The sequence below is a fragment of the Triturus cristatus genome, chromosome 7 (genome assembly GCF_964204655.1).
Source record: "Triturus cristatus chromosome 7, aTriCri1.1, whole genome shotgun sequence".
NCBI lineage: Eukaryota > Metazoa > Chordata > Amphibia > Caudata > Salamandridae > Triturus > Triturus cristatus.
Genome location: NC_140590.1, coordinates 1862493804 through 1862513447, shown reverse-complemented (window position 1 = coordinate 1862513447; position 19644 = coordinate 1862493804). Strand labels below are relative to the sequence as shown.

The 19644-nt window shown below is 50.2% G+C and overlaps 1 protein-coding gene across 2 annotated transcripts in view; it reads left to right on the top strand.

Moving 5' to 3' along the window:
- LOC146813512 (uncharacterized) overlaps positions 1-19644 on the top strand; it is a 451939-nt gene that overhangs the window by 301717 nt on the left and 130578 nt on the right. For both annotated transcript variants that reach the window (XM_085620293.1, XM_085620295.1), the window contains exon 9: positions 18876-18986. In XM_085620293.1, coding sequence (XP_085476419.1) covers positions 18876-18986 — 111 coding nt within the window. The remainder of the gene's footprint in view (positions 1-18875; positions 18987-19644) is intronic.

The window sequence follows — 19644 nt, the reverse complement described above, 5'->3', positions numbered from 1 at the left end:
TCCACCAGCTAGCAAAATACCTACCAGGGGCAGACAAAGACTTCGCAGATACGCTCAGCAGAATGCTTCAGCAGGTACACGTGTGGGAAATCGACATAGCACTTCTCCACTCATACTTCAGATGGTGGGGAATCCAGGAGATAGACCTCTTTGCAGTGCAACAGAATGCAAAATGCCAAAGCAATGCTTCCAGGTTTCTGTACCCCCAATCCAAGGGCAAAGCCCTGTGGATTAGAATTTAGACAGCTTAATCTCCCAAAGGAATGCATGGACATTCTGCAAAAAGCGCGTAAACCAGCTACACAAGCATGTTATTCAGCGAAGTAGAAAGGATTTGTACATTACTGTCGAAACAAAAAAATCCACAATACAAGAGCTCAATGTTCATCTCTTCCATCTACAGCAAGCAGGATTCGCGTATACATCAATTAGACTACATTTAACAGCTCTAGTTGCTTACATGGAAAACAGACAACATATGTCCCTTTTTAAAGTTCCAGTAATCGGAGCATTTATGGAAGGAATAAAGATAGTAATTCCCCTTTCCACCCCACCAGCACCAGTCTGGACCTTAATATTGCTCTCTCTAGACTCTTGGGACCACCCTTTCAGCCACTTCATTCTTGTGATCTACAATTCCACACAAAGAAGGTAGCTTTTTTGGTAGCTATCACATCCCTTAGCAGAATAAGAAAACTCCAAGTGCTCACATTGGAAGAAGCTTTCTTCCAAGTATATCCAAGAAAATTAGTACTTTATACTAACCCAAAGTTCCTTCCTGAAGTAGTTTTCTCTTTCCTTACGTACCAAACCATAGAACTTCCAGTGTTCTTCCCTAAAACTGAGTCAGTGGCAGAAAGAGCTCTCCACACACTAGATATTAAAAGAACATTAATGTATTATATAGAGAGAACTAAACCTTTTCGTAAAACGTAACAACTCTGTTGCATTTGCAGAATCACAGCAAGGTTCCCCTATATCCAAAGCAGGAATAGGTCGATGGATAGATAGATGTAGTCAGACTTGCTATTGCAAAGCGAAGCAAGCACTACCTATAACTCCAAAAACTAACTCCACATGAAAAACAGGAGCTTTAATGGCTTTGTTAGGAAACAGCCCACTAGCATATAATTGTATGACAGCTACATGGAATAAACCATATACATTCACAAAACACTGTTGTGTTGATGTCTTAGCTAATCAACAGGCTGGAGTTGGTCAAGCTGTTTTACTGATTTTTTTTTCAAAGTTCTACGTCAGCCACTAGCTAGTCACAGCTGTTGGGGAGCACTGCTTTGCTTTGATGCTATGCATATGTATTTACAGTCAACATATGCTACAAATCGAATATGTTACTTACCATGTAAGCATCTATTTGTAGCGTGTAGTGCCGTAGTTTCATATACATCCACCCTCCTCCCGGAACCAACTGGTTGACATACTTCTTTATTAATATTTTACCTTGTCCTAATCTTTACTCGCATGCTTATCTTTTCTCTCACCATATTGCTCCTATCCTAAGCTCCCCGATGAACAAAAAATCTAACAAAGCAGCTGATGATCATGCGCAACACAGGCTATAGGAGTAGTCACTTTACCTCGTGACTCGAAGGACTTCTTCGAAGAAGAACAAGTTGCAGACGTCTGAGCCCAACACTAGATAGCAGGAGTATGCTAAGCATATGAATCAACAGGGCTACACGCAACCAATTGATGCTTACATGGTAAGTAACATTTCTTTAACAGTTACAGCATGCATGCATATCGGCAGTAGGTGCCTAAACCCACTAAGATCTTACAGCAGGTGCTCTTGACCAGCATACTTAGCTTGTAAGGTAGCAACGCTTTCAGTGTTCCTACTGTAGTAAACTAAAGGCAACTCAAAGGTTGTAGTCCAATTCATACTCCTTGGGTGAGACAGTCATTCTAAACCATGCATTAATCCTGCTTTTGGTGTGTGTGAGAAGTTGGCCTGGTATATGCTGTCCACTACTTAAAGTGGGCACCCTGTACCAGTCCAAACAACCCCTTATGGTGATAGGTTAAAGACAACCTTTATTGAAAGCAATCCTAGTGGTAGCTATGGAGAGCAGCCTTCAGGCTAAGTCTTGAAGGAATGTAAAGCAGCTTGTTTTACCAGTCTATAATCTCTTGAATAATCAAATGAAAGGACAACCACACCAGGTATATATTCAAAATATATGTATTTAAGATAGAACACACCCCTCTAGTCTCTTTATGAGGTTGGAGTTCGAAGTACTTAAGTTACAAGTCAGTTTTTAACAGTAAAAGCACAAATGCACGTTTGGGCCCTAGGGGCGTACCAAACCATATACCAATAAAGTGGTATAAGAACCACGGCTGAACTAGACACAAGGCCTAGAGCCTGTAGAAGTGCTTGGACCACAAGGAACCACCCAAGGTAGTGACACAGGGGACCCACGGTGGACGCATGCAGTGTGAGAACACAGCTGCGAATCGCCGTTAACTTCTATGGGGAAAGTCTTGGTTGGAAATAAAGAGTTTAAGGACACTTAGAGGATGACTACAAGCAAACCTTTTTGGACTTAGAGGTGCCTAGGGCCATCACCTACGGGAGCACTGGAGTACTCGTGTTATCTCACCCTGGGGAGCCGGGTGCATAGGTGTCTTTTGGTGTCAGGTCGCGGCGTTGTTTTCAATGGAAGCTGGCAAAGAAGTGCTGCTGCCGTGAAGAGGAGACGTGTCCGAAAAGATCCAAGCCTGGATCGAGGATGGAAGGAACCTGAAAGCAGAGGGGACAGAGTCTGGGTCGCTTACCAGTGACCAGGGGCACGATAGTCCAATGCCCACAGATGTTGGGTGCTTCAGGTGAGTTGACGGGTGTCTTGACTTTTCAGCCACGAGGTCCAGGAGTCGTTGACGACGACCAGTAGCTGGATTCAAGTTGTCCCACAAAGTCTGTCTGTAGAGTGCTGCTTTGTCGTCGACCAGAATGGACCCAACAAGCCTTGGCAACGGCAAGTCAAGTGGAAGTAGAAGAAAGACGTCGGTGCAGACCAGCAAGGTCTGGGGGACTCACCCAGCGAGGGTACGTCAGGGCACGTCTGGAGCAACCAGGGAAGCCCAAGCAGAAAAGGAGTTGCCTTCGTGGGGACCCACTAGCCAACGGGTTAGCGATCGCGAAGGAGCCTCGAGAAGTCGCACTGGAAACTGGCCCACGGGTCATTTGTGGAGTGGAGGCCAGAGATCTTTGGTGTAATAGGTGCCCAAGGCTGGGGCTACTCTGAACCCAAAGCACAACTTCGAGGAGGACCAGGAAGATGATGTACCTGCAAAAGATCACGGTGTCCAGGGGTCACAGTTCCACGTCACCCGCGATAGCCCCGAGGCCTCAGCTTTGCTGTGGACTCAGGGTAGCCTCGGGGAAGTCTGGAAATCCACCTCTGATGATGCAAAGACTTCGGCGTCCGGCGGGAGCTTCAGAGTTGCAGACCGGACAGTTGCTTCTTTGGTGCCTGGCAAGCAGGGGAGTCACTCCTTGACCCCAAGGGAGTTTTCTTCTGTCTTCTAGTTGAAATAGAAAGTCGAAGGTCCAGAGTTTCGTCCAGGGTAATCTAAAGTCTCAAGGACTGGGTTCCTATACTTATACTAAGATAGGGGGACATACTCTGGGGACCCACCTATGGGAGGGTTTGGAAAGAGGGGTGGTTACACCCATTTCCTTTGTCCAGTTTCGCGCCAGAGCAGGGGCAAGTAGCCCCTGCTCTGGACTATGCACAGGGACACCAAGTGTGCCCCCAGTGCAGGACTTCAAAGCACCAGAGAGTGCTCCCGCCCAGCCCCAATACACAACTGCCTGTCTGGGGAGGTGGTTACTCCTCCCTAGGACATGAAACCTATTGTCCAGTCCTCCCCTGCCGGAGTTTCGGTCAGAAGCAGGAGGCCAGACCCGTGTCTGTGGCAATGGCATCCATTTTGTGATGCCAGGGCTCTAGAAAGTCTTTACCGGATAGACCAGTGTGTCTCTCCCTCTAGAAGGGTGGAATGCTACTCCCGCCACCAGAACTGGCGGGGGGGGGGGGCGTAGTATTCCAAAGTGTTTGACACCAAACACGACATGTTTCCGTGCAGCCAGTCCAAAGTTAGCATTTACCGCGAGGTTATAATGCACTTAAGAGTATATGGTCAGGATGCACCGCAAACAGCATCAGAGGAGGTACTCCGAACGCTGCAGAGGGGCTCTGCTGATGCAGGGGCACCCTCTCACATAAAAACCAAGCACTCTGCCTTCAGGACTTATCGGTTTTATATGTGTGTGCAATGGTAGTGATCTAGGTAACCTATACCACAGTAAGGGGTGCATGCACCACCTTACCTAGGCTGCAGTAGCAGACCTGCGGTGTCATTTTGGAGTGCTTCCCAGGGGTGGCATAATACATGCTTCAGCCCCTGGTGGGCCTCTGAGGTACCTATGCCCTGGGTACATAGTTTACCATATACTAGGGACTCATAAGGCACTCCAGAATCCAATTAGGGATGTACCTAATGTACATGGAAACCATTTTAGAGAGGAAGCAGCTAGGCTGGGGCCTGATTAGCAGGGCCACAGCCAAACTAAGGTCGAAAAACAGTGAAACACCAGCAAAAAGTGGGGGTACCCATGTGAAGCAGATCCTACTCTCCTACAGTGTGTTTAGAATTACCATCTTTTTTGTGCGGTGTCGCCCAGATTTTTGCCTTCTGTAGCTGAACCCTTTGGTGTTGGCATTAGTAATCTCTGCACTCATTCCTTCTAGCCAGTTGTAAATTGCGTCTGCTCTTCTCTTTTAACATTGGCATATACACAATTGCCACAATTAATTCACTTTTACATCCCCAGTATATGGTGCTTACCTGTACCAAGGGCCTGTAAAGTAAATGCTACTAGTAGACTGCATCACTCATTGTGCCATCCACTAAAGTAGCTCTCTAAAACATGTCTCACGCCGCCATTCAAGCCTTTAGCAGTTTTAAACTCATTTTGGCTTTGGAAAAAGTACTACATTCAGTTTGGCAACTGCTAGAGGAATACGTCTTGAAAACATTTTATTAGTAATTAAAAATCATCTTGAAAGGTAAAGTTGGATTTTAAATTATTATTTTGGGAACTTTTAGAAAGTTGCCATTTCCATCCCTAAGGTTTCTGAGGCCTTTCTATGACTGGCTGAATGCCTTGTACTGTTGATGGCTCCCCTTCTGGGAAATGTGTATTGGAGCCAGGCAGTGGACACAGGGCCTTGGTATGGAAGGGATTGGGAGGAGCTGCCCTCTGCCCTGATTACACTTCATAGGGACCTGCCTTTTGTATTACTAGCCAAGCTGGAGTCAAACCCAGGGAAGGGGGAGGACTAATCAGAATTAGTTCTGGGGTAGACAAAGGATTGTTTCTCACCCACAGACTTGCACTGTGCATAAAAGTGGCAAACCTAGAACCTGAAATCTGAATACTCCTGGGCATGTGAAGACTTAGGAGGACAGTCCTGCCTTCTGAAGCCTGAAGAAAGATTGGACCTGTTTGCCTTGAACCCAGGATCCCAGAAGTGACTCCAAGAATTAGTTGGACGACCTCCTGTGTGAGCCACAGGGATATAACAAGCTTACAGAGGCCATCTCCTGCAACTTTCCTGCTTTTCATGCTGACCAGTTCCAACAGCCCATGATCCTATTACTGGCCAGTGGTGGAGTGAATCCGAACACTCAAAAGGCTGCCCACAGGTCCTGGACCCTTTGTTGGTGCTGGAGTGTAGGGCTTCTGTCCAAGAACTGCAAACCGGACACAAATACATTTTCCGAACTTTTCTCCCAAAGAACCGGATGCTACCACTGGACTGCCGATGACGTCAAGTCGCCGGTCTGATGCAGCTTGCTGGTTTGCCCTGCTGAAGGGATCTCAGCTTCAAGAACATTTTTAAAGTCTGGACACAGAGGACTTCATGGGAACCATTGTCAAGCAGTAACCTGCCGTACAGGACACCCTCCTGGGCCCAGACTTCAGGCTTTACCTGCTCAGAGCTTTCCCAACATCAAGAGCGTTGAGCTTCCTGCTGGAGCTGAGGCCCCTACCAAGGTCCAGCTCTTCAGCCGGCTGAAATTGACGAGCCCCTCTTTGGATCCAACCTGTAGCCTGATTCGCTGACGAGTACCATTCTCCCAAAAAAGTTTGAGTGTGATGGCCAACTTACCACCAGGACGTACCTGGTCCCTGTAGCTGACTCGCGCTACATTGCAGTCAGCCTTAACTTTTGACTTTGATCCAGTGTCGTTTGACCAGATAATTGTGGTTGTTTTTTGTGTGGTTTTGCTGTCATTATATTAGTGTTAGAAAGTGCCTCTTTTGACATGGTTAGCCCTAACTTTTTGCCTGGTTTTGATGTGGTTTCGATTGTAGTGCCATCCAGGACCCCTTTGCCAGTGCTTCTTCCCTAAAACATACCCACAATTGGTACTTCTGTCCCCCTGTAAGTACCTAGTGAGTCACACCTTAGGTAGCTAGGGCCTAGGAGCTGCAGAGGGTCCCCTGGGACCCCCCCCTTACTAGGACCATGTATCTGTCCTTGGAGCTTGCATGCCCTTCTGAGTCGCCATGGCATCCTGCCTGGGGTCCCTGCCAGGCAGCACTGCCTGGAGGTATAGGGAAGTCTCTATCAGGCCTCACATCCTTAAGGCAGGTTCACTACACCCCAGGTGAGGGCATTTCTGCACAAGTAGATTTGCTCCAACAGAACTTATGTCAATTCCTAAATATTGTAAGTGCCAGGGAAGGCATGAGCAGTACATGGGCTGGAAACTCGACAACTTGAGTTCCACAGCACCATAATGGCTTCACTGAAACCAGGAGTGTTTGGTACCAAACCATGTGCTGGACACTGTTGAAAACAGTTTCTCCAGATACATGATGGCTTCACTGAAGATAGGGATGTTTGGTACCAAACATCTCGTCCTGATAAAACCACGCTGATGCCAGTGTTGGGTTTATCAAAACATGCACTCAGAGGACATCATAGAAGTGCCCCCTGAAAACCTTCCAGCCTCTGCTGTGCTTGCTTACTGGATTCTTTCAGCCTGCCACCCGAGACAAGTTTCTGACTTCCTAGGGTGTGAACCTTTTGCTCTCAGGAGGTCAGGATCAAAAGCCTGTCCCACAGGGTGTCCTGCTGATTAGCCTCCTTGGGCTGGCGAGCTTCAAAGGAGCCGCTTCCTTTGGAATGCACATCTGGTTCCCCTCCCTGAGCCCATTTGGCACCTAGATAGGCGGGAACATTAGTTAGTGAGATTGGTGTGCCACCCCCAGTCTAGTACCACTCCTAAGGTGGGCTAACTGCGAGGTGGACACGAGTTTTCAAAGGTCGTCATCTTTGTGATTGCATACCCAGGATTTCTGTGACAGTTATGCCCACTTCCCTTAGGAAGTGTTCCTATACGGGTCGTAGTGACCCCAAGGGTCAGTAGCTCATTGGCTACTACCCTACACTCCCCTAACACACCTAAATTCAATATTTAGGGGAGTCCCTGGCACTAGAGAAGCAGATCCTGATGACCTAAGAAGAGAGAGGACACCGAAGATACGCAAAAAGCAGAGAAGCCTGAAGAGAGCACCTGACTTGGCCACAGCCCTGCCGGCCTGTCTGCAACCCTCATCGAAAACTGCGCAAAAGTGGACTTATTCTACAGCTGTGACTCCAGAAACTTGGAAAGACTCCCATGCCTTCAAAAAAGATTCAAGACCTCCAGTGAACAGCAGAATTGGTCAGCAGAAACACCAAAAAGACGACTCTGAGGTCTCCGGAACTGCCAAAACCCGACACCTGAAGCAACCACTGCACCGGTCGCCTCCGGCCTAAGTACTTGTGGACCAACGGTGCTATCAAGCTTCCCCAGCCCTCCAGATCTCGAGTCCATTGTGGTTTCACCCCTCCCTGACTACCTGATGTCCCTTGCCACCTCTGCATGCAGGCCCCCTCTACCGCAACTGCTCCCGTAATGAAAAACCAGACGTCTAAAGACACCTCTACACCCGTCACCAGTGCCTTGGAGAAGATGACCAAAGGTGTGTCCCCCCCCCCCCCCCCCCAACTTGCCCTGTCCCCGAGCATCACAAGGCCTGAGCCCACTTGCTGGTTCAGCCCGACTGGTTTCTAGCCAGAGCCTGCAGCCTATTTTCACAGAGACCGATCCTCATTGAAATTCATTGGGCTCGCGATGCAGATGTGCACCCTGCACCGGCCATCTCCGTGCTGCTGTTGATTTACTGTTGGTGCTGCCTTGGACCTTGCCCCCCAATCACCTTAACTCATGGAGACTGGTCTTGTAAGTCGTTGTACTGCGCCTGTTTGCAGAACTTGTTCTTACTTCCATAGGGTAACTTTGCAGAACTCAGACACTGCACTAAGTGTCCACGTTTAAAGTGAAAACAATTTTATTTAAAAATGTACTTACCTGACCGATTTTTCTCTGATGCCTAAACATATATAAAGCTACTTGCTCTATTTATAAATTGGTGTGGATCTACTTCTTGAGTCCTGTGATCATTTATTAATCATTGTGTGAGTACAATTGTCTTGCACTCCTCGGTGTCAGTCCTAAGGCTGCTCGACCACACTACCCCCTAATAGAGCGCTTTGGGATTGCATAGCAAGGCCTGTCCACTAGTAAGGGAATCCCTGGACTCCGTACACAGTGTATCAGACTGTTGATATATCACTTAAAGAGACAGCTTCCTACACCCCTGAATATTTTTTCAGGCCTCAAGTTAGTATTCATTGCACGGTCATTTACAATTTGTTTGAAATGCACAAAGTCTGAGGGCACAAAGAGAGAAAAGGTTATGTAAAGCACGTCAGCGCACAGGGAGTTAATATGCTGCCGTTCTCCGTCGCTTACAGGGCAGTAGGGAGTCACCACAGAACTACACTGCATCAACTATCAGCACGCAAGATTATTGTTGACAAATTCTCCGGATCCAGTCGGGCAGTTGGGAGTATTTACCAGAGCATTACCGAAGGCAATTAACAGTGGCCTGGCAAATTTTCCCATCTAATTAGAGCAGTAAATAGTAAAAGTAATTTGTGAAATTGGACTATAAAATAGATTTATTGACATTTGGTCAATAAAAGTGAAAAAAACAAAAAGGGTTGAGGTCAATTTACACTACGAATCACCCAATGGCCATGTCCAGGGTTTAATGGCATCTGAATTAAAAAACGTTGAGTTCCGCGAGATAAACAAATATCTACGTGATGGATAGCAAAGAAGTGTGGTTCCTCTTGACAGACTGTTTCTACTTTCAAGCTACTTAAATAAGTTTGTCACACGTCGTATCAAAATTGTGTATATCATTAATGTTCTAACTTAGGATCTTAAAACTCAGAATTCTGATATTGTAGAATGACACCATGCTGACTTACCACACATTTTAACAAGTAATATGATAATTAAAAAAGACAAGCCAATTGTACTTTCTGTACACCTTCTTATAACCTTTTTTAGCTTGAGTTCACTGTTGCACTTTCCCACAGACCTTTCACTCCTCGATAAAGCAGATGAATTACTTTTCATTCATTTGTGCATCCCTCGTCCTGTGAGATTGCATTTGTCAGCAGAGCATATAATAGCAGATTTAGTTCAGCAGCACTTTCTCAGAAGATCTATAGAGCCTGGGCAGAGTTGACCCAGTTTGATGACACTTGTAGTAATGTGAAGTGAAACATAAAAGGGAATAAAGTGTTGAAGGAATTGTCATCTCAGAAAGAACTCACGAGTGTTGGTTAGAGCACTGTCCTTATGGCAAAAATACTCAGTCCGAAAGCTGAGTTTAGGGGTGCATACGTAACAAATCCATGGCATACAATTCTCTACCCCTAACCATGTTTGTTTCCGTCAACACTCGCACATCCGACTAGTAGCTAGAGCCCGTCTTTGATAAAGAGACCCCATGCGAATAGTCAGGGGGTCTGCTTTGTAGTAGTGTTGGTATTTCATTAGGGATTCAAAGGTCCCTCAGAGGCAGTGACCCTTGCCTGTGAGACATTTCTTTTTGGTGCTGCCTGTTAGACTGAACTTGGCATCAGAGACCCTAGAAGAGAGTGCGATGCTGTAGACAGACTTTGACTGAACCACATTTTGAAGTCCTGTAGAAATAAGCAGAGATGCTGCTTGAACTTGGGCAGTGGTGCTCATCTATTGTAGATTTACAATAGGCGACCAAGCCAGAGGCACAGCAGAGAGCACTTTACATAGGACTTCACACCAGTGTAATAGAATCATTGTGATAATGAAGAAACCACAGTACAGTAGGGCGGAAAGGTATCAGGAGAGTAGGGGGGGGCTGACGGATGAGGCCTTGGTAATGAGGTAGAGGTGTCATAAGTACATCTTGAGTCTTTTCCAACCAAACGGGATTCAATTTAGACCAATGTTTTCAAGGATCTGGTTCTAGAGTCTCGGCACAAAGCAGGATACAACCCGTTAAGCAATCTATCAATTGTTTTTTTGCGAGCGAGAGAGATTGATCCTCCACCAATAAAGTGTAACTAAAACCCCAGACAAGCATTGACAAATCCAAAGGTGTGACACCTAGTGCCATACCTATTGCCCTTGCCAATGCTTGCTCTGGCCTTGCTGTCATTCACGGTTCCTCCCACAGAACGCCTTCAGAGTCTGCCTCCATGGAGCTTGCAGATGGACTTTAAAGTGAGACAGCCATTTGAATCAGGTTAGGAAGCACGAAAGAGCAAAACACCTGGCTCTTCACCTGCTTCAGGAGGGAAGACTGTGGCAGAGATGAACCTTCAGGCCTCCCCTTGTAGGTTTAAAGGGTTCTCAGCTTCCCTCCACCTGTGACTGCTCCTACATATGGAGAGCGAGGAGGCCTCTGTTTCAAACAGATGCTGGCAGAGAAAACCCTGTCTTCCTCTTAATACCTGGCGAAATCCAATGAGTCTACAATGTTGTGCCCCTCATCACTGTCCCAGCTCATGGGGGGCGTGGCTAGCCAGCCAACATGGCAGACGCGAGTTGCTAGAGCTCCGGCCGTTAATCCCCCACTTATCCGCATAAACTGATCCTGCAGTGGTGCCATCTGTGCTGGCAAGCAGTGGAAGTCGAAGGCTTTGGGGTGAGGCATCCGTGAAGCCTGGATCCGCGCTCATCAGCCGGAAAGGAGCCCGGCTGCAGCCCAGAGGGACCAACAAACGCGCGTAGCGAAGCCGCGCTGGGAGCCACGACTGTGACGGAGGCCGGCACCCAGGGCTGCATCGGCTGTGGCATGTGCCGGGCAAGGCTGCCGTCAACACTGAGGCTGCCTTGACCGGTGTAAGTGCAGTTGAGGAAGGAGATCCCCAGCATTCGTGGAGTGCGGACAGGCCCCTGAGCATACGGATGGCACCCGGAGGCCCGGGAGGGCAGTGTGGCCTAGAGAGACACCGAAGGCACGCAACGGTGCTGCGCTGGGGGAAAGACGGAATCGGCGGCTGGTGCCCGCGGCGGCTTTGGCGGTGGTAATCCTTGGGCACGTCTGCCTTTGACTGCGGAAGCCCTGGGGAGGAAGGAAACCCCCGGCAGACAGCGAACCGGCTCCGGAGTAGCTGGAGGGCTCCAGGAGGGGGCCGCGAGTGATCGGCGGCGCCAGCGGATGTCCGCCATCTGGCACAGGGTGCAAGCTGCAGGAGCCGTGACCCAGTGGTAACGGGAGGTGGTGGTCTGGCCCGGGGCTGCCGCTAGCGGCCCATTGGACATCGCGCTACCACGGAGATGTGTGACACGGCTGGGACCCCACTACAGGTAGCGCATATGTGGGGGTGTGTATGACACGCACTGTGGGGGCACTTTGCACCAGTAGTGCCCAGAGGAGGGAGCCATGGACACGCGGGTGCCGCCCTGTTGGACTGAGGCGTGCGGAACCTTGAGAGTGACCTGATGAGACTGAGATTGCGGTACCTGAACGGGTGCCATTTTAGGGAGCTTGCCATTTTCTACAGCGGAAGTGCGGAGTAGGATCCTTGCATGGCAAGGACTTGGGCCCACAGTGCGTTGTTGGGGAGCCGCCACAGGTGACCGTTGGGATGCTGCGATGCCCTCCCGGGGATGCGGATCCCAGGTGAGACCTTCCTGCGCCAGATGAGATGGTGCCACAGGCACGAGAAGCGCGTGGAGGGGGCAGTTGTCGTAATACGCCCCACATGGTGAGGACCGCTGAGATATTGCGCTGCCTGAGGTGCTTGAGGGGCATTCCAGGACAGCGGCTGTGAACTGAGTTGTGGAAGTGCCAACGTGGTGGGCAGACCCTGGTGGGAGCGGGGAAAGCGCGCAGGACTCCATCGTTGGTGGGGACGTGATCCGCAAGGGCTTTCGCCTACGGGGGACTGGCTCTGATCGTGTTGGCTTGTTCCCTGGAAGACAGGCTGCACTGCGCTCTGGCGCCCACAAGATGATGCAATCAGGCGCCCTACTATAGCTGGACGTCGGGTCAGCCCACCTCCCTGGCGGACTGTAGGGGTAGAAGTGCCACACAGATTCTAGAACACGGTGCACGGACCCTTGCGCACTGGTGGTCACGCGGAGCCTGCATAGTTGCATCTTCTGGGCGATCCCCGAGGGTACGGACTCACCCGGGATTACCACTACTACCAGTGCACTTGTCTTCTGGTGCCTCCCCGCGAATGCCAACGGTGCAGCAACTTGTAATGGGCCGGATGCGAGCCAAGATGCAGCAGGGACCCTTACGTGCGGGCAGCATGGACCCCCAAGCATGACGCCTTGAGAGGAGACGGGACCAACATTTACAGCCTTGGCGGTCAAAATGGACTTAGTCCTAGCGGCAGTGGAAAGAATCGGCACTGCGCTGGAGCATACCAGGACCTCCCTGGAAACCCGGATAGATAAGGTCACCTCGGACTTCACGCTTCTTCATGTGGACCGCCGCAAACTGCCCGACAAAGTCTCAACGCAGGGCCAAACACTGCAGGAACTCCAGCCCGTCACGCACAGTCATACAGCTGCATTACAAGACCTGATAGACCGCGTTCACGCCCTGGAGGATAGAGCAGAAGATGCGGAGGGAGTCTCCCGCCGCAACAACATCTGTGTGGTGGGCCTGCCGGAAGGCGAGGAAGGAAGGCATCCGGAGCAATACATGGAGAATTGGCTGCGTGATCTCCTGCCCCAGGGAACACTATCCACGCAGTTCACTATCGAAAGGGCCCACTGTGTGCCAGCACGGAGGCCCCAGCCAGGAGGCAGACCTTGTCCGTTCATCTTTAAACTGCTTAACTATAGGGACAAAGACGCGGTACTCCGCGAAACATGCAAGCTGGAGGGCCGCACAGTGAGCGGCAATCAAGTAATGTTCATCTCAGACTACACCGCTCTGATGCAGCGGCATCGGAGTAATTATGTGGCGGTGAAGCGTCAGCTCCGAATCCTGGACCTGCCATACTCGTTGCTGTTCCCTGCTCTGCTGCGAGTGGTCACGAAAGAAGGGACCCGTTTCTTTGACTCTCCTGCGGAAGCATGGGTCAGGTCTGTGGAAGGGCATGAGGCCCCCAGACCCAAATGGTGGTGGCACAGCGGGAAGGAGACTCAGGCGTCGAGGACGCCGAGGACCCATGAGAAACACTAAATCAGGGACTGCAGCGCAGAGTCCGGAGAAAATAAGGAGAAGGAGAGAAAGACAAGATGCACTAGACGCAGTTACAGCCCTCGGAACTCCACTTCCCAAGGAACAGCCGGACTCCTCCACACGGGACACTGCAGTAGCCAGCGGCTCATCATGGCCATCAACCAAAATATCCGAGAACCTTGTTCTACCAGAGATAACCCCACAGACTGCAGATGGTATCATATGACTGTGTGGTGGAGTGATGGACTATGATGCAGATAGCTCATGCACGTAGAATATTGTTTGTCAATATTTGAGATCTTGTTCATCACTCAGTAGCGGGGGGGTCCACGGGGTCACATGCTACACGCACCTCACCTGGAGATGTTATAGAGCCACTATACTAGACCCTGGCTACCTTATACACCTCGTCAGCTGTGATAGGCCCCCCAATACGGCGCTAAGAACTATGCATTATTAGTCTCGTTGGCTGACGTAGGTTATTCCGCAGATGGCTCACCACACACACAGGACTTGGGGGGGGGGGGGAGATGGACCTAGTACAATAGTACCAGTGCGCACATATTTAGTTGTCACAGAGCTTTGGACGGACATTCCAGAATGCCCGCCCCACTTCTTGTTTTTGTTGCATCAGCCCAACACTTTTACACCTGTCCTATACTCACATGCCCAGTGGCACATCCCGTCCCGGAAGCCCCTGTCGATCGATCCCACCAACAATGGCGCGCACTGACATCATCATATGGAACATACACGGCATGTATACGCCCGCGCGACGCTACTCCATATTTACATACCTCCAACGGCACACGGTTAGCATTGCCCTGCTACAGGAAACGCATATGACACAGCCCGAATTAGATAGATTGCGCAGACGCTGGAGGGGACAGGTGCATGGCACGGTATACTCGGCGCACGCGAGGGGCACATTAATCTGGGTCAGGGCGAGCACTCCGTTTGTTTGCGCGGACACGGTGATAAATCCTGCAGGCAGATATACCTTAGTGCGGGGGTCCCTCAATGGCCAACAAATATTATTAGGCTCCATAGAGGCCCCTAACATAGATCAGCCCTCGTTCCTCACACAGTTATCCGCAGCACTGACCCCTTATGTTGGGCTCCCCTGGTTGCTGGGCGGGGATTGTAATAAGGTGCTCGATGTACACACGGATAGATCATTTCCGCCGCTCCGGTCGACGACGGCTGTGTCTAAAGTGCAAGCACTCACGGACTGGCTTACACACTGGGCATTACTTGACATGTGGTGGGTCCAGCACCCTCATGAACGTATCTATTCTTATTACTCTGCAGGACATGATCTACATGTGAGGCTAGACAGGGTGGTGGGTTCCCAGCCCCTCATCCCGCTGGTAGAGGTGTCGGAATACTAAGGGCGGACGCACTCTGACCATAATCCCATGAGACTCAGGCTGAGTTGGGATCCTGGTCGTCGTCCCATACCTACATGGCGCATCCAGCCGTCTGCGTTGGAAGACCCAGAATTCCGTTCCTCTCTAGGGACGGCCGTTCTCGAGTATTTCGAGCGTAACGAGGGGACGGCGAGCACCGCGCTGGTGGAATGGTACGCTCACAAAATAGCTGTCAGGGGTCACTGTCTAGGGGCCACATGGAACATACGGAAACAATTAACGTTGTCGCTTACTCGCCTAGAATCACAATTACTCCAATACGAACGGGAGGACAAGGGTGGAGGCAGACAATCAGGCCACCTGCAGGAACTTAGGGCGCAACATGCGGAACTTTTGGAGCGACTACGGTGCCACAACTATGCGGCCCATACGGCTCGTACACATGCTAGAGTGGACAGAGCAGGCCGTCTCCTGGCTTGGCTGCAGAGACAGGAGAGTAACCGTTCCCCAATTGGAGCTATACCCACACCAGAGGGGCCCCTAGTATACACACAGAGGGAGACACACAGGGTATTGGCAGACCATTATGTGCAATTGTATCAATCCAGGGGACACTGTTTGGGTCCTGCCCTAGAGAGGTTTCTGGAGCCCATTCAGTTGCCCACAACCTCGGAAGCGCATCAGGAGGCGCGTAATGGCCCCCTCACGTTGGAAGAAATCGGAGAGGCAATTGGATCCATGGCATCTGGGAAAACGCCGGGTCCGGACGGCCTGCCTGCCGAATACTACAAAGCATATCGGGAATCTCTGGTGCAGCGTTTGCATACTCTTTACTCCACAGTCTTGGAAGAAAACACACTGCCCCCGTCGATGCGGGAGGCCTACCTGGTGTCCCTGCTCAAGCCCGATAGAGACCCCGAAAGCCTGGGGTCATACAGACCCCTGGCACTCCTTAATATGGATTATAAAATATTTGCTAAGGTGCTGGCAGGGCGATCAGCACCAGTGGTTCCCGAATTGGTTCACAGTGACCAGAATGGGTTTGTGCCCAAGCACAGTACCTCACTGGATCTCCGGAGGTTCTTCAGAGTGGCGTTGGATAGTGCGCGGGAATGGCCTAGGGCAGAATGTCACGTACTGGACCTTGAGAAGGCCTTTGACTGTCTGGAGTGGAGCTACCTGGCAGCAGTGCTATAGTGGTATGACCTGGGCTTGGGATTCCTCCAGATGGTAGACCTATTTTATAAAAACCCTACAGTGCGGGTGTGACTGTGACCATATATAGCCGACGCTATACCAATACGCAGAGGAACCAGGCAGGGGTGCCCACTATCACCCCTCCTGTTTGCGCTCGCAATCGAACCCCTGGCCGCGGCACTTCGGGCAACGCTGGGAGATGGGATACCCCTTGGAGACGCGATACACCAGGTGTCGTTGTATGCAGATGACCTCCTGGTCTTCGTGTGCGATGTAGACAATATACCAGCCCAGCTGGCGCGCCTGTTGTGCGTCTTTACCACCCTCTCGGACCTCCGAGTAAACGCCCACAAGTCCTGCCTTTATGCGTTTAGGGGGGACATCCAGGACCCGGGTTACGTTCTGGATGGTACGCGGGTGCAGTGGAAAGCTGATACCTTCCGCTATCTGTGTATTCAGATATACCATCAGCCGGCAAACCTTTTTGACGGTAATCTAGTGCGTGCCTTGACGGCCATCAGGTCCCAAGTACTCTTCTGGAAAACACTTCCCCTAACAGTCACTGGCAGGGTAGCCCTATCTAAAATGGTGATCCTCCCCCGTCTTCTGTACTATTTCGCTAATCTGCGGCTCTATGTACAGGTGTCTTTTTACCATGCTCACTAATCTTCTTAAGGACTTCATTTGGGTGAACGTACATCATAGGGTAGCATTGGTGAAGCTGTACCTGCCTACCGATCAGGGGGGCCTCGATGCACCATGTTTTGAGCCCTACTATTTGGCTGCCCAATTACAGTGGATAGCCCGCTGGCTTGCAGACAAAGGCCGAGAGGACACGGCGACCACTCTCCCTCCCCTTTCTCTGGACGATCTCAAACTTTTCCACCCAGCCTCCAGGGCTCCCGCGCCAACACCGCTCCTCCTGGCAGTGGCGTATAGGTGCTACCTCCGCACTCTGTACCTCACTAGAACGCTATTACCCTACGAACCGGCCATCCCACTGGAGGGTTCCCCTAGCGGGTCTGGGGTGCTCACACCTCTCGAACTTATGGAATGGCGCAAGGCCGATATTCGGACCCTGGGAGATCTGTACTGGGATGGCACACTGATACCATTAGAGTCCATGGTCGAGAAGGTGGGACTGCCACTGGGGCAGTTCCTACGGCACCGCTCGCTGATCGCGACGCTGGCCTCTAGATGGGGGGACCTCAGTGTGAAGCCGAGTCAGCACCTCACCATACAGTATCTCCACGTTATGGGAAGAGGTAGGCACCTGATTCGGTGGTTCGCGGCATCCTTACACACACACGCAGCAATACGCCTAGACCCACTGTGCCTCAAGTGGGAAACGGATTTGGAACGCCCACTGGAGGACCGGGAATGGGAAATGATACTCAAAAGCCCAATATACATACCCAAAAATATGAGATTCTGGCAAATACAGCTATTTATAGTTCACAGAGCATACCTAACACCTGAGAGGATTAATATTCATTTCCTCCGCTCAGACTCCGGTTTCCCCGCTGCGTACACATGCTACGGAGCTGTCACAAACTACACGCTTACTGGCGGAAAATCGGGGAGATACTACACACATGTGCAGCCCGCGATGTACCCTTCGAATGGCCGGTTTACCTGCTACACCTCTTCCGTAGAACCCCAGTTACAAAAGTTTCATCTCGTTTCCTGGACTTGGGATTGGTGGTAGCGAAGCGGCTTCTAACTAACAAGTGGAAGGCGCAAGACCCGACACATATACGGGCTTGGAGGTGCTCGCTCCTGGCTTGGGCCAAACCAGAGGGAATCGCCATTCGGCGGGAGGAAACGTTAGGGCTAAGGAAGGTACCTATAGAGATGCAATGGGAGGGACTGCTCCAGGCCTTACTGCAGACAGAGAGGGACAATTCTGTGGGGCAACCTGAGAATGAGGGAGGCGTGCACGCGGTGGACGATGGATAGCCCACATGTCATCCTCTGTAATATCATGTACGCGCACCTACATCATCTGACGCCTTGGGTGGGCGTCATCGTGGTCAGTGAGTGAAGTTGGCGACCCCGGTCATGCTGCGGGACGGTACGGTGGGGATGGGGGAAGGATACCTGGGGGGGGGGGGGGGCGGGGGGGGGGGGGGGGGGGAAGCGGGTGAGGGATGATCTCACAGAAGTCAGGCTATGCTGCTGTTACTGTTTTGAGTTTGTTCGTTACTACTTATGGCATCTGTTCAATTACCCATACTGAATAATCTGAATAGGCTCTGTGCAACACAATAACGGAACCACATCGCCGATACTCGGTGTCTTTACCCCTGCTGGACAGGACTAACCGTTGCAGTTCTAAATGTACCTAAGTCAATGAAGTCATCGATATGCATGTTAGTTTTATACCTGCCCTACTGTAATGCCTACTTACGATTGTTGGATGGTTCAATATATGGTCGGCCATACATATTGTTATTTGTCTGTCGTGAAGATGTAAACCATGAAATTAATAAAAACAGATTGAAACAAAAATCAGGGTCCCAGCTCATGACAAGAGGGTTTGACAATCTGTCACAAATAGATCATGTTCCTGCCACCACCCCGTTTGCAAAAGAGGGCTCTCATGCATGGGAGTGGTCAGAATTCTTTCCAACCTTCTTTTATTGACTATGGTTTTTTAATGTTCTTCACAGGAATGTCAGAAGAGACGTCATTCATTTTACCAAACATCAAAGAGGAGGGCATGGCTTCTTCAGTGGACCCTCCAGGCCCGGAGATAACAGGAGGCAGTGATGATGACATGGGTGAGTAAATCGTGCTCATATGAGCCTCATGTTCTTGACTCTTCAGACAAGAATCCGGACAGCAGTCGCAATGTTTACTAATTGTCATCTGTTACTTGTGCCTCCTTTGTGACTTAGCTTGTTTTTCTACTCCACAAACACACCTTGTGTTTCTCCTCTGTACCCTGTTTATTCTAGTGGATTAATCAGAAGAAACTGATGTTTACATTCACTCTTCCACTTTTTTCACGCCTCTGAACATCTTTACTCCCTAAGCTATATTTAAATATAAATTTTAGACAAGTCCTTTGTGTTGACCAAGTTTACTAGGTGAACTAGCTTGTGGGTTGCGTCACAGCACGTTATAAATGCAGTGGTGCTAAAATTAAATATGGTCCTGACTTCCTCAAAGAAAGATTACAATGGTCTTTGCCAAGTTTTCACTCATACCTGCATTTTACTGTTAGACATGAGTTTTCACACGTTTGCCCCCCAAAACTTCCTAACATTAGATGAACACTCTGATCTGGGGGTGAATGTTTTGATTTGTCCTGCGTTCCGTCCATCAATTGTGTGTCTTTTGCACTCTGACTTTGAACCATTGTACGGCAGCTGTTGTCACTACAGCTTCTTTGTTGAAGACCCCTGGCGCCCGGCCCTCTAGCACAGACAGACCTAG